General features: G+C 34.4%; 2 protein-coding genes across 5 annotated transcripts; both read right to left on the reverse strand.

The window, feature by feature from the left end:
• Nucleotides 1-1022: 1022 nt before the first annotated feature.
• On the reverse strand, nucleotides 1023-9321 carry LOC110819215 (serine/arginine-rich-splicing factor SR34-like). 4 transcript variants are annotated; one of them, XM_022048338.2, is made up of 14 exons: nucleotides 9069-9321; nucleotides 7833-7924; nucleotides 5819-5884; nucleotides 5569-5643; nucleotides 5370-5472; nucleotides 5238-5284; nucleotides 5019-5076; nucleotides 4794-4843; nucleotides 4631-4687; nucleotides 4409-4542; nucleotides 4234-4332; nucleotides 1945-1978; nucleotides 1486-1574; nucleotides 1023-1370 (listed from the first exon to the last, which is right to left on the reverse strand). In XM_022048338.2, the coding sequence occupies exons 2-14, from the start codon at nucleotides 7917-7919 to the stop codon at nucleotides 1367-1369; spliced, it is 903 nt and encodes a 300-aa protein (XP_021904030.1). In that variant the 5' UTR covers nucleotides 7920-7924; nucleotides 9069-9321; the 3' UTR covers nucleotides 1023-1366. The 4 variants fall into 4 exon arrangements, 3 of the variants coding, with proteins under 3 accessions (XP_021904030.1, XP_021904029.1, XP_088069027.1); XM_022048337.2 differs by having other exon boundaries at nucleotides 9032-9321; XR_015816850.1 differs by lacking the exons at nucleotides 1023-1370; nucleotides 1486-1574 and adding exons at nucleotides 2328-2421; nucleotides 2514-2601 and having other exon boundaries at nucleotides 9032-9321.
• A 917-nt stretch (nucleotides 9322-10238) lies between these two features.
• LOC110819217 (NADH dehydrogenase [ubiquinone] iron-sulfur protein 5-B) lies at nucleotides 10239-14087 on the reverse strand. The gene is made up of 3 exons (XM_022048340.2): nucleotides 13876-14087; nucleotides 12305-12525; nucleotides 10239-10786 (listed from the first exon to the last, which is right to left on the reverse strand). The coding sequence occupies exons 2-3, from the start codon at nucleotides 12452-12454 to the stop codon at nucleotides 10685-10687; spliced, it is 252 nt and encodes an 83-aa protein (XP_021904032.1). The 5' UTR covers nucleotides 12455-12525; nucleotides 13876-14087; the 3' UTR covers nucleotides 10239-10684.

A 14087-nucleotide genomic window follows, 5' to 3' on the forward strand; every position in this document is an offset into this window, starting at 1 on the left:
GACCAATTAGTGATTAGATCGTTAAGCATGAAATGGTAGGTGTGACATGACACTCAGTGACTGTATAGATTTATTATTCCTCGCAAACATATTTATATATGCATAAAGGTTCTTAATCTACGAAACCAACGAATAAGGGCACCGGGAGTTTAACTTTAAGATTCTCAAAAAAAGGAATAAAAATAAAAAGTACTCGTTCCTGTAAAAATTTAGAATGCGATTGCCAGGGGTAAATTTGGTTAATTAATTCTTTCGATTTTTTAATTTGTTGTTTACGTAAATACTGATCTCAGTTAATAATGTTACTATATTTAATTAGGCATCTAATATCTACTATTTTATTTACTTAAAAATGATGATCTTAGTTAATAATATTAAATATACATACTAAAATAATATAGAAACACAACATATATAAAATAAAATTAATCGCACAGTCATAAACAAAATTATAATTATTGTTCCTGTCCATTCTAGGTTCCGCCTAAAACGTCTTTAATCAAAATTATTTCTATAAAATAAAGAGTAACGAAAGGAACAACGATTTCTTATTTTTCAATTTTTTTTTATTATATATTATCATGTATAACTTACAAATACTAAATTAAATTACAACTGTGAGTATATGACAGACTAAAAGAGATTTCAACTCTAAATTACTCAAAATAAAAATATTAAACACTTATCTGAATAAAAGATAATTTCTTTATGCACTTCAAAATGAATAAAATAAAAAAGTTTAAGCATCTTAATAAAATAATAATAATAAAGCTTGAGCATTGTTTACGTTCACGTACATTCAGGGCATCCATCTTTCCATCTAACTGAAATTTGAATCTCCATTCCAAATAAATTCAATGTGTGGGTGAGCGATGCGATTCTAATATCAAAGCAGAAGTAACTCAAAACATAACTTATCTCATCTTATCCATATACCATTAACACTAGTAAAAAAGCTACAAATTAGAAATTAAACAAGAAATAACCAACAGGACAGTAAAGAGTTTTGAAGTGTGATGACAAGACTCGAAATTGGTAGTCACTGAGTATTAGAACAAGAATCGATGCAAATATAAATCCACGAAAGAGAACCGATATAAACAATCCACATGAACATGTTTACGAAAGAACCTACTCGAAGTTGAAGCAATGAAACACACATTGCTTGAAGTCCATCCATAACCACAAACCACAGTATGACTAGTCTACTCCAAATCAAGGATCTTACTACCTACTACTCACAATAGTATGTCCCCCAACACTAAAAGTAAAACCTCCTCCAGAACTTCCCAGGGTACCTTCATCAGCACTAATTTTTACCCACATAGAGCACTTTCCGAATTAATGGCGGGTAGGATATCAACTTTCACCTGAAAAATAATTTTCCATTCTGATATAATCATAATTTGCCAACAAAAAGAAATCTACTCATCAAAAATTCTATATGGCACTCAAATCTAACATATAGAATATGTAAATTTATACCGGGACAAACTCTTGCTCCTGCTCCTGCTACCACTAGGGCTCCTGCTCAAACTTCTCTTTTTGGGGCTTTTACTGGCTCCTTTCTGACGCTGCAAAATTGCAACATTGACATAAAATGAATATGAATATGCCAAGGTTTGACTGATCATGACCAGTCCGCCTATTGGCTCATAAGAGAAAATGAGAACATTCAAATGGCGAGCTAAAATCCATTTTAAAGCATGACAATTTGTCACGCTCTTACCAAAAGTAAGAAATGAAACCAAGATTCAAGCCATCTTTGTTTTCTCTAAAGTCGGGAAACAAAAATTTAGCTCTACTCCAACAATCTGAAAACTTGAATTGCTCAAATAAACAGATTAAAAGAGTGACCACCAAAATGGAGCAGTAACAAACAATTTTTGGATCAATCAAAGGCTTTATGAATAGTTTACTAAATTTAAATGAGAAATCACTTACAGAAGGCAGGGGAGATCTGGATCTTGATCGAGATCTGCAAAAGTTCCAGAAACAAATGCAAATTTTAAAATCCACACGTTCCTTTTAACAACTCTCACCAAGTGCCTTGATGCCTCTTCCACGTTAGAGATACCATATTCAAAAGAGATAAAAAGACAATCGCTTTAGCAGTTCCGAGAATAAAATATGCCCATATGTAAACCAACCAGCATCCAGTACCCATATCAAAAAGGCAGACTTAGTAATCATGGTGATTTTTTGACACTAGTGGGACAGGAGTGGAACAAGCTCCCCAACTGTACCACTGAATCCACATACAATTGATGTAGCACACCCTATTATAGCTTTGACAGCTGTTGGAGCAGATAATGAATTGTTTTTACCGTTCATTGATGGTGACTCCAGGGTCCCAATGGCACTTAGTTCACTGAAATCCAGCTCTATTATTGCAGTCCATTTGTCTCCCTTGTGCCCAATCTAGCACCCATGGACATTTGCAATGCTAAATAAATTAGAACAAAGAGACACCATGAAGGTTTCCAAAGCTGCCCATCTAAAAAACAGCATACCTCCAAAACCAAAAGAGTTGAATGCAACTGAACCACATCCCATCAAGACACTAATATCCAATCCCCAGTTCGCTGCATATATCCATATCTAAGAAAACAAACAAGCCTCCTCTCAAAAAAAAAAAGAGAGAGAACAAACAAAGAAACCAATTTTCACACAAGAGGGAAAAGGTGAAGAGTGTTTGGCAGGAGTGTTTGGCACTCCAGACTGTTTCCTTAGATATCCCTTAATTGAACAAAAAAAGCATGGTATCAAAGCTGAGTTTCTACAGTAACTACCACATGAAGAAAGTGCAATGCTGCTACAGAATATTTTGATACCCCAATTGACCGGCTTTACTAATTAAAGAGTGCGTTTACAACTCTAGTACACAATCAAATAACATTTTGTGAACACAGTAGATAGCCTACAGCATGATATATGGTAATAAATGCAGAATATCTGAAAAGCCAAAAGTTTCAAACTGATCAATGCTTGAAGTCAAATCATCAGCCAGATTCTTAACATGGAAGGATAGAAAAGTTTTTGCCAAATCCAAGTTCAGACTAATGGAAACAGAGAGACTCATCCTGGACAAAGTGCATAAACTTCAACTAGAATACAACCCCTTTTACATCCAATTTTCTATAGAAAGTTCGTTTTTCTAGAAATACACATTGATATGATTCTCATTTTCTGGAGGCTTCACTTTGACAATTTCAGTACCGGACAGTTATGTTCTGTCCTTCTATTGGATGGTTTATATCCTTTCAAGTTCTATGATTCCTATCAGTAGCCCATTAGTAATCTGCATCATGTTGTCAATTACGGTGACATAATATGGGGTATGCAGATTATTCTTTTAAGAAACGGGCATCTAGATTATTCTTCAGAAAAATGAGCATGCAGATTATCATCCCAACAAACACAAGTTGAAAGGGTAACAGTTCAGATATTGGACAACTTGATATAGAGCCCAAAACCACTAGCTGTTTATACTAATGCGAGAGGACGCCCCCAGTCCCACAATTCTTCATCCCACGTACAATTAAACATAAAAGAGATCCTTATTCATTAATTTTTTTTTTGAAATGCTACACATAGACCAATCCAACATGCCAACCCAACGTCCCTTCACTTGTTGCCCACACTTGGGTTACAGGCCTGCGCAACTTAACTCAGCAATCAACTTTTGCAGCATAAAAGTCAAAAGGCTTTTTAAAGAGACATGAATGGGTTTCAGGCTTTTTAAAGAGACATGAATGGGTGTCAGGCACTCAACCAACAAACAAATAATGAAGGTTCCAAGAAAGAAAAGCATGAACTGCTTTTGCATTGGAATAACTGAAACTGGATGAAAACCAAATATCCTGCTAACCCTTTTACTTGAGTTCCAACAGCATTTTTAACAAGTTGAATCTCACTTCCAAAACACAGAGGTTGTGCAGACAATGTTTTCTTTAATACTTTAAACTATCATGAGAACCACTTGTAGAATGACAGGCTTGGTATTTCTTATTTTAGGTACAAGTTTCCTGCTAGTATTTTCATTGTTCAGAGTAGTTATTCGTTAAAATATAGTTGATAAATTTTAAACTTTAAAGGAATGCCCCCAACATCCTGAAATAGAATACTTTAGCATATCTCCCAGGTTAGCATAAATAATGCATTTAAACATCCAGCCATTCACCAAATATAAACTATCATTTTCACCTACAAACAGAAGCGAAAAATGCATACCTAGACAGACTACGTGAACGCGACCGCGAACGAGGCGAAGCAGTCCTTGATCTAGACCTGGCTGGTGTGCGACGCGAAGATTTGGCTTTCGGGGATTTGCTGCGTTTAGTTCAGGGTTAACAAACAATGACTCCAATCACAAACTACAGGTGAAATTTAAATGACATGAACTAACCTCTTGCTCCTGCTCCGACTATAACTTCGACCACGACTGCGGCTGCGGCTGCGGCTTTCACTCCGACCTTTTGAGTAGGATCGACCACGACTAGGACTCCTAGAGTAGTCTCGCCTCGAATCATATTCCCTGACCTATATGCAAGTTGGATAAAATAACAATAATCATTATAGTTATAGTAGAGAAATTTTCAATTCTCAGACTGCAGTATTTTAATCATACCCGAACATATGCTCGAGAAAATGCATTTCGAAACTCGGAGTCATCAAGCTTTTTTATCTGTAGTTGAAAGCCACAAAATTTCACCAATAAGGATACAAATAACAAACTTCACCCACATAAAATCAAAACTGCCAGATATGAGAACGATGTTGATAAAACTTACTGCATATTTCATATCTTCATAGTTTGTGTAGTCCACAATTCCTGTTGTCCCTAAAGTTTTTAAAAAATCCATAAATCCCAACATGTTAAAACAATGTCTATGCATGCTTTTAAATTTAAAAACACCTTTGCAATATGAGAGTAGGATATCAAGTAAGTAACTGAAGATCATGCTTCCTAGTTAAATTTAAAAACAGTTTCCTCTTTATAACATATTAAGGCTTACCACTACCATCACGGAAGACTTGGGAAAAACAGACATCCCCTGCTTGGCGCATATGATCCTGTACAAAAGTACTTGACATCAAGATAAATAGAAATTGGAAAGTTAAAAAGTTAAAAGAGAATGCACAGCTGCAACAACATATTACTGATGTAGAGATGGAGGAAGGAAGAGGAATGAAACATAATTAGAAAATATGCACGAAAATGTTTAGATGCTCACCTTAAGGTCTTGCCACGAAGCTGAAGAAGGTAACCCTGTAACTAACACTGAATAACAGCAACTTAATGTTAAAGATCTACCATAGGCAGACAGCATAGAATAGTGCAATATATATAATAATTAATTACACACCACGATAATCGGAGCGTCTGGATGGTCCACGTCCACGACCACCACCATAACTACTGTGACGATCTATTGATGAACGCCCACGACCACCATGTGCAAGCTCCACCTATAATCAACGAAGGTGCGGTGCAAATATAAATACTGAAGTACCACAACTACTAAACAGTACAGGCTGATGTGTGCATCTAAAAGATTAACTAACCCGTAGCCGATGCCCATCAAAATCATAGCCATCGCGACCACGAATTGCATCTTCAGCATCCCTAGCTTCTGCAAACTATAATAAATAATTGCTTGAAACAAACATAATTCGATTTCGGCAGGGGGTATTTAAAACTGTTTTTTTCCCAACTGCACTATTTTTCTTGGTAAAACAGTAGTTGAGAGGATGGGAGAGGCAATACTATGAATAGGAAAGTACAGTAAACTGCATAAGGCATATTTGTACTCACCTCAACAAATGCATAGCCCGGGGGCCTTGGCGGGATCTTCAGGTCAATGGTAGTTATAGGTCCATACTGCATTCAGAAAACAGATACCATTGGGAACATCAAGCAAATTTACACTCAAACTATATATACAAATTTTCTTCCATGCACATAAAATATGTAAACTAATTAATAAGCAAACTGTAAATATCAAACAGCAAAGCTGGGCTTGTAAGTAACTTTCTAATGAAAAGAAATAAACATTATTCTAAAGGAAGAAAAAGAGTACATCAGAGGAGTTGGAATCCTCAAAAAATGTGAAAAAAAAGTTAAAAACAAAACAAAACAAACCAAAAAGAAATTAAAAAAGTCAACAAAAGGACAGCCAGTCAACATCTATGCAAAGTAGATATAAAAAGAGAGAAATGACATGCAAAATACTTTGCCAGCTAGTGCATACACCGATACATGAAAGATACTAGCACAATGGATTCATCAAGCTAGTGAGTTCAATCTTACTATGTAGGAAAAGTCTCTGTCTGGTGAGCTAAGTCACAAGTGGCAGGGTTTCAGCTCTAGTTTGGATAAAATGGCAAGGGTCAAAATTGTAAGAAGGCATATACAGGATTTGCTATTAGAGAGCTCGGAGGTGGTTAAACAGCATTGGAACAGACCTCGGATAACTGGAGGTGAGTTCTAACTTCTTGTTCTAAAATCTTGAAAGATTGGGGCATGGGTCTTTTTTTGCAACTTGTCAAAGATACTCAGATTTTGCTGATAGAAATTGCTTTATAGATGAAAACAAGGTTTTCCAACAGATCAAAATAGAATTCTAGGAGTTAGTTTCCACGGTTTCCATTAAATTGAAACAGAACTTTTCCCTTCCTTTCACTTCCATGAGATAAAGTTACTGTTGTACAAGAACTCTGCCTTTTCACATCCTTCATCACCTGTATTATTTTTTTGTTCTCTGAGAGCAGTATTAGTTTCAATTTCTAAAAAAAGAAGTATCCTTCCCAATATTAGCAATTAAACATATTTTCTACTGTGTTCCAAGGAAACATAAAACAATAATGTTTCAACCTAAAAATAGAATATGAAAAACATTTTCCATAACTAAACACACCCCTAATGTCCTTGTAATTAAGTGTCATTAAAAAACAGGTGTATTTCACAGGGCAAGCCTTGTTATGAAGTAAACATTTTTTTAGACAAGTGTAGTAGGTATATTAATATGTCAGCGCCAAGGGGGCATCACCCATGTACAAAAGATTATGAAGTAAATTTATGTCAGAAACCAGCACAAAGGTGGGAATTAGGAAGGAAATTTGAAATTCTGTTATTGTTTTTCATTCTTTTTTTTTGCCTTAGTTTTCTGTTATGTCCTTTTTGTTGCATGGCACTAGTGGAGCGGTAGAAGTACTGGGTAATCGGCAGTCCACTAGGGTAGAAATATTACAGTTGCCACCTGGCTTGGCATTATTATCGACTATATATACATAGCTAGAATGTAATCCAGAAGGATATATAAGAAAACTTTAAGAATTTCCTTTATCACCCTTATTCTCTTTACTTCTCCTTTCTTGGCATTATTATCGACTATATATACATAGCTAGAATGTAATCCAGAAGGATATATAAGAAAACTTTAAGAATTTCCTTTATCACCCTTATTCTCTTTACTTCCCCTTTTCCTCTTCCTTCATTCCCTCTCCTCTCCTTCTCTTCTTTCCTTCTCTTTGTCTCTGGCTAACTAACTCTAGGCTCTGTCAGCCACTCATAAGTCAAGGTATTGACAACTTAGTTTCAAATTTGGATTAGCAGACACAAAGAACCAGAAAAATAAAGGGTTGTAACCAAGGGAAAAAACAGCAAAAACGTCAAGTTTTCATCAGAAGAACACATGATTTTATTGTGATGTTCAAATTGGTTGATATTACGAAAAAAATATTAACATAGTATCAACATTGAGTGCAAGAAACACAAACCATATTGGTCTCCAATAAGAGTCATTATCACAGCAGAAATTGTTCATCACCTTAATAAACAAATCCTCTATTTCACTCTCTCGAATATCACCAGGGAGATTCCCAACATAGAGAGTTCTGCTCGAACGGCTGCTCATCCTTCCTGATAAAACAGAAGTCCATCTAAAATCAATAGACTCTTACAATAGTTTGACAGGTATCTGTGTATAATAAACAGAATAAATAGATAAAGATATAAAATTCATCTAATTATAAGCATTTAAACTTTATTTTATTTATTAAAAAAGACCAAAAAAGGGTGAAGAAAAGAAGCTTCTATTTTCATGTTTTTCGTTGAAGTATATGTAGCAATAACACATTTCAATAGAGGATAAAATTATTTTGTCCTCTTCTAACTTTAAGTATAAGAGAAAGACATATAGTGACACGCCTCCAATCTGTTCCATAAGTTACATTAAGAATTAAATCAATCAAGTGTGTTGTAAATTTTAATGAAACATAAAAGTGTGTTGTAAATTCTATGAATCAGAAATTGAAATTCCACCACAAAATGACACTATAAATTATAAGTATTGTCTACGAAAAAAAAAAAAAAAGGATAAGCATCCATACTAAATAAGTATGTTAATTTGAAATAGAATCACTTTAGGAATTGCTGATTGTTAAAAATGTTTTTAACATCTCTAACAGCAAGGTTTTTTAATTTCAACTTTCTGGTATAACTTAACTTGTTCAAGAAAGTCATTACGGAACAAATTTTGGACGCAATAATTGCTCGTATAAGGAAACACCTAGCACTATATGTACGGGCACCATGGAAGATTCATTTTCTCCGAAGAAAAGTGCACGAAGTTAGTAAAATTTTTACGAACTTTGAACTCGTCAATCTAGCCCACAATTTATGCCAACACCATAGGCCATAGCAGACATGTAAGAAGCAGTATAAGCAGAGGAAATCTACACCGAATGAGAAAATCTATACTGAATGTCAACTTAAGTCTCACATCAAAGACAAAAGCAAGAATGTTAGACGAAAATAAAGAAATCATATGATACAAACATTTCAACAAGTCAAAAAATTAACTCCCAAGCTTAGCTCATAAAAATCAGGTGCAAAGATACAAATCTAATGGTTAATCGACACGCTTAAGTTTCCACATGGAGACGTAACGAAGACAGAGGAAACGCAAGGAGAAATCAAATTAAGCCGGGATATTATACTATTAAACCAAATGAGTAAGAAACGAACGTAGATTAAAGAGAAGGAGAATGAGGATGCTGCTAACTGCTGAGATTCAGATCTTCGGGTGTTGCCGGTTCGCAGGGAAGAACACCTCGCTGTTGCAAGCGACAGTCTCTGGCAAGCTTCTGGCCGGAAACGATAAGTTGCAGCGGAGCTTGAAGATCGAGGATGAAGATCTGGGGGTTCGTCGTCGCGGATTGTGGAATATAAAGTAGAGGATGATAAAGCGTGAGAGTTTGGTGGCTGAGGGATTTAATTTGGGGGTTTCATGGAGGTTGTAGCTGGAATTTTGGGGAGGGGAAAGATTAGTATTTATAGCAATGAGTTGTAGGGTAAAAGGAGAATGGGCTTAAGTAATGGGCCAAGCAGAAGAAAGTAATGGTAAAAGCCCAGTATTTGATTTGAGGTAATTTAGATTTACTTCTTATAATTTATTTTATTGTAGTTTTATTACTTTTGTAAGGGACAGTTATTTAAGTAAATATAATATATTTAAACAAATTCTATTTTACTCCTTACAACAAATTTTTATTTCAAACCAGTCTCCAATTAAACTCAAAAACACTTCAACTCTTCTTCTTATCACAAGGTTACTAATATTCAATCCTTCACATTTTCATTATATCTATAAAAAGAATATTGTCTGAATTCTTAATTTTTTAAAAAATAAATTTATAATTTTGATTATTTTAATCATTAATCAGTTAAAAAACTTTATCTTAAATATTATTTTAATTATTTTATACACATATGTAAAAAAAAATCTAACAAATAAAATTACAACGATTGCTATCAACTTCACTTTTAATTATTTTAGTTATTAACTGGCTAAGAAAAATTATTTAAAATATTATTTTAACTATTAATTGGCTAACAGATTTTTTTTTTTTTATTTTAAAGTGAAAAATTTTATTATTTTAATCATCACTCAGGGAAGAAATTTAATCTAAAAACTTAAATATAAAAAGAACTATAATAATTGTTAGAAATTTTATTTGGATAACTTGTAAAAAGTTTATAATTTAAATGTTATAATATACCATATTATTTAATCAATAACAATTATCTATTTAATTTTGTAAACATAAAAATAAATGAAGATCTACAAAAATTTAAGGTATGATAATTTCTTCATGGTAATTCTTTTTTTTTATGTTAACATAAAATTATATTTATATTATTTTTCAAACTATATCATCTTCATAGTAGAGAATGAAAATCTAATAAATACTAGTATTCAATCTGACCATGATTCTGTAAATGAAATACCACAAGAAGTTTAAGGGTGGTACCAATTGAGCTCAAAGATAAAAAGACATTATGGGATACCAACCGAGTTTTTGAGCACCCAAAAAGATTAGTACCAACTACGCGAAACTCAATTGGCGGATGCACCAAATCAAGTTGCTTTTTCATAGTAGGTACCAAATTCAACTAGCAATTCAATATCTGACCTGCAGCTACTGCAAAAAACTCATGTCTGTCTTATTACGTCGAGCTGCAGAGTAAATAAATGCAGGAAAAACATGTTCTTCCAATCTCAGCCAAAATGACAACAAAATAGACAAGTTAGGAAAGCAGCACAAGTACTTTCAGAAACTTCATGCACTCTTTATTCATGGAGCTTCGACAATTGTAGGTCCTAAACAGGAATCATGGTCAATGGGAATTATGAACTAAATCTTCACCGTCTTTGGTTTTTTGAGCTGCTGCTCTTAGTTTACGCTGCTCCTCTTTATAAATCCGATTTCTTCGCTGGAACTGAAATAAATATCCAGATGGATAAAAATGGACGTCAATGTAACAATTCAATAGTCATATAGATATGACATACCGTAATTTCTATGAGACTAAAGGTAGAGATTATTCTTTGACCAAACAGCCTCAATTGCCATGACACATACAATACAAAAGTAATTATACCCAAGGTAACTATGACTACAGTATAAATGCTAATAAGAGACTTTATAAGGATTAAAGCATTAAAAAAAATTCTGATGCTAAGAATTATAATAATAGGCTCTGAACTATTACGACAAATTCTATATCTAAAAGGGATATTATTCTAAACTTATTTTAAAAACCTCGGCCATTTCATTCTGCATCAAGAAGCCTAAGGAGGTGCTTGAAAAAGTTTTTGACATGAGAAGCTTATTATCATAATCAACATTCAATGTTGGTCGATCTCTTGTCAGGTAGCTAGGAAATGCATCATGTTTTCTCATTATACTGGAATTCTTACAACCCTAGGGAGACTGATGCAAGGTCACAACTGTTATTTATTTTTTATATATATGGTCATGAGTACTGGTTTAGAAATTTGATATATTTCGGGGGCGGGTAGGTGGGGGGTATGTTTTTTTATGAAACTAAGGGTTCCTGCAAGAAATAGGATTTCCTTTTAGTTAAGACACTATCTTAGGATTCTATCTAAACAAAAAAAATTAATAAAGTCAAGCCATGCCTTGACTCATTCCAGTTTCAATCCTATGTGCAACAGTGCAAGTAGCTAGCTACTGATGCACAAACATCCATGAAACCAAATAAATGGCAGGGTTATTCGATGAATCCCCTCCAAGAGACAAACACGCAAGCACAACTTTGTAAAGAAAAGTGATGTAAGAAAAATAAGGCCTGAGGCTGGAGAAAGAAATCAAGATACAAGCACCAACTAGAAGAAATAACCAGTTTTCATATCTTTAGAGTATAATATGCCCGTAACCACTTCAAAATAACCACGCAGTAATTGGATTCTTAGTGGAGAACATTTTTCATATTCGTGCAGTAAGCAATAACACATGCTAGAATCAATGACAAAATTCCACTTACTGTGCTATAAACAAGGTGCTGGGCTGATATTATAATGAAGAAAAAAATAATCTGCTAAACAGTTCAGGCATGATAGAATAAATTATCATTCTTTTGGTTATATAGGGAATTGAAACCCAATTTCAATCACCCACTCAGCACTTTAAATGAGGCTCATAGATCACACTTAATATAATGGATTCATAACAAGAATGATTACAACAGCTGAGATCCTTTAAACTTCAAATCGCGGAGGCCAATCCAAAAGAGATTTATCTTGATAGGCACATAAGTCGACAAATTCATGGTATGATTTGAAAATATCAAAGTAATTAAGCTTTGAAACCACTCAGAGGAGAGCATAATCTGGAATCATGATCAAGTATAAAAAATATCTCATATTTAAAAGAGAAAAAGTAAAAATTCTTATTGACTGAGAAATTAATGGAAAGGTAGAGAAGAAAGAGATACCTCCTTGGCATGATGGAGACATTCAAGGTAGTCTTCACGAAGGAGAGCACAATCCTTGGGTTCCCTGCAAGTCGACATGCATTCACTGAAATCAACCCAGAAATCATAGCACCTACCTTTGTTTCCAGTGATTCCCCATCCTGATGCCATTCTTCTCTCTCTTGCAGAACTTCTGCTCAACTAATGGTACTGATGTGCAGCTATGTGCTTTCTTTTGATACCTGGATTTCCAGTGGGCATTCAAATAAATCTTCAAGCTAGAAACATAAGCAAAAATTATGGTTGTTTATATTAAAATTAGGTTGGAGTAAAAGAAAAATAAGACAAGCACCCTCATTCTTGAATTTGAGAGATAGAAGCTCAACAACCCCAAAAAGGAAAATCTGATGGCACGTAGGTATACTAGTAATTTACTATTAAAAAATCTTATTATCTACGTTATTTTTATGTTTTTTTAGTTTATTTGTGTTTTAGTTTTTAATCTTCATCTTTATCATAATTAGTATTTCTAACCTTACTAGGATTAGTATTTTCTATCTTTATAGAAGTAGTGTTTCTAATCTTACTAGTGTTACTATTTCTTAGTTTAATCCTACTTGAAGAAGGATTACTTGGGAGTCTTAATTGTACAATTCAATCAAATCTTAAGCGTGATACCTAAGAACTCTAGGCATGATGTCTAGTTTTTTTATCTCTAAATCCCTAAGTAGACAAACTAACCTAATTTGCCCCTACATCAAAATCTGATCTCTATATGTGACCTGCCAACCATTACAACTTTTCCCCACCCTTCCCCTTCCTCAGTTAGGAAACTGATTTTCCTCCCTTCCAATTTCCACAACGATGCTCTTCATCCCTACCCCAGCAATGTCTATCAGTGTCTAAGATCATTTAGAAGCTAAAGACATAACAGCTGAAGATCCTAAAAATGCAAAACAATCAACTAAATATCTAAATGTTAAACATCCAAAGTTCTATATCAAACATAGAAACAATAGTTTTTAATCAAAATACAGAAAACTAAAAGCATTCAGATGTCAAAACATCGAAGATCCTGCTAATTCTCCTCTAAAGAAAACTAGTCGAATAAATTCCTATTGTGGAATGATTTGACTGAGAAAAAAACCAGCTTGAACTTTTCCCCTTCTTCGAAGCATTCAGAAGTAAAATTCCCTAAACAAAAAGGTAAAGGAAAAGTAATGAAGGCCGGGATTGCCCCTACAATTTAGCAAAAGTTCTATACGGGTGTCCTTAGATATTAGCGGCTAAACTTAGGAAAACACGCAATTCTTTTGCTTCGACTTCAACCAAAACCACCTGAAGCATATGGTGCTGAATTTCAGCCACCATCTCCACAGCCAACTCGGCCACCAAATCCAAACTCGCATCGGAAGATGAATTTCAGTAGTAACTGACCTTAATTAATATCTTGACTTGTATTGGAAAATGAAGTCAGTAACAATCTCCAATTCCAAATATCACTCAAGATAAAGCAAATTGAAAAAAAAAAAAATCGGAAAGCCAAAACCTTTCCAAGATACGTCCAACCCTAAGTGATGAATACGACTTACCTAAAGATACAAAAGTACAAAAGAAAGAGTCTGAACAGGATCGATAGAGAATGCGCAACAGAGATCTGGAGAGGGAGTGAGAGTTGCAGGCGAAAGGGGGAAATAGGAAGAAATCGCGGTGGTGGGAGACGGCGAAGCCGTGTATGTGCAGAAGGGCAAGCGGCGAGTGGGGATAATGCGCGTGTAAAAACGAAACGAGGAAGAGAAGCATC

The sequence above is a fragment of the Carica papaya genome, chromosome 2 (genome assembly GCF_054855325.1).
Source record: "Carica papaya isolate Zhongbai chromosome 2, ASM5485532v1, whole genome shotgun sequence".
NCBI lineage: Eukaryota > Viridiplantae > Streptophyta > Magnoliopsida > Brassicales > Caricaceae > Carica > Carica papaya.

What these genes read in the sequence shown, in the direction of transcription:
- LOC110819217 (XM_022048340.2), bottom strand. Translation starts at nt 12,454, where the DNA reads ATGGCATCAGGATGGGGAATCACTGGAAACAAAGGTAGGTGCTATGAT. An exon ending in GTCTCCATCATGCCAAGGAG is followed by an intron (nt 10,787 to 12,304) that starts GTATCTCTTTCT and finishes TATTTATTTCAG; the next exon opens with TTCCAGCGAAGAAATCGGAT.
- LOC110819215 (XM_022048338.2), bottom strand. Translation starts at nt 7,919, where the DNA reads ATGAGCAGCCGTTCGAGCAGAACTCTCTATGTTGGGAATCTCCCTGGT. An exon ending in ATGAAGATATGAAATATGCA is followed by an intron (nt 4,688 to 4,793) that starts GTAAGTTTTATC and finishes TTTCAACTACAG; the next exon opens with ATAAAAAAGCTTGATGACTC. An exon ending in AGTCGGAGCAGGAGCAAGAG is followed by an intron (nt 4,333 to 4,408) that starts GTTAGTTCATGT and finishes AACTAAACGCAG; the next exon opens with CAAATCCCCGAAAGCCAAAT.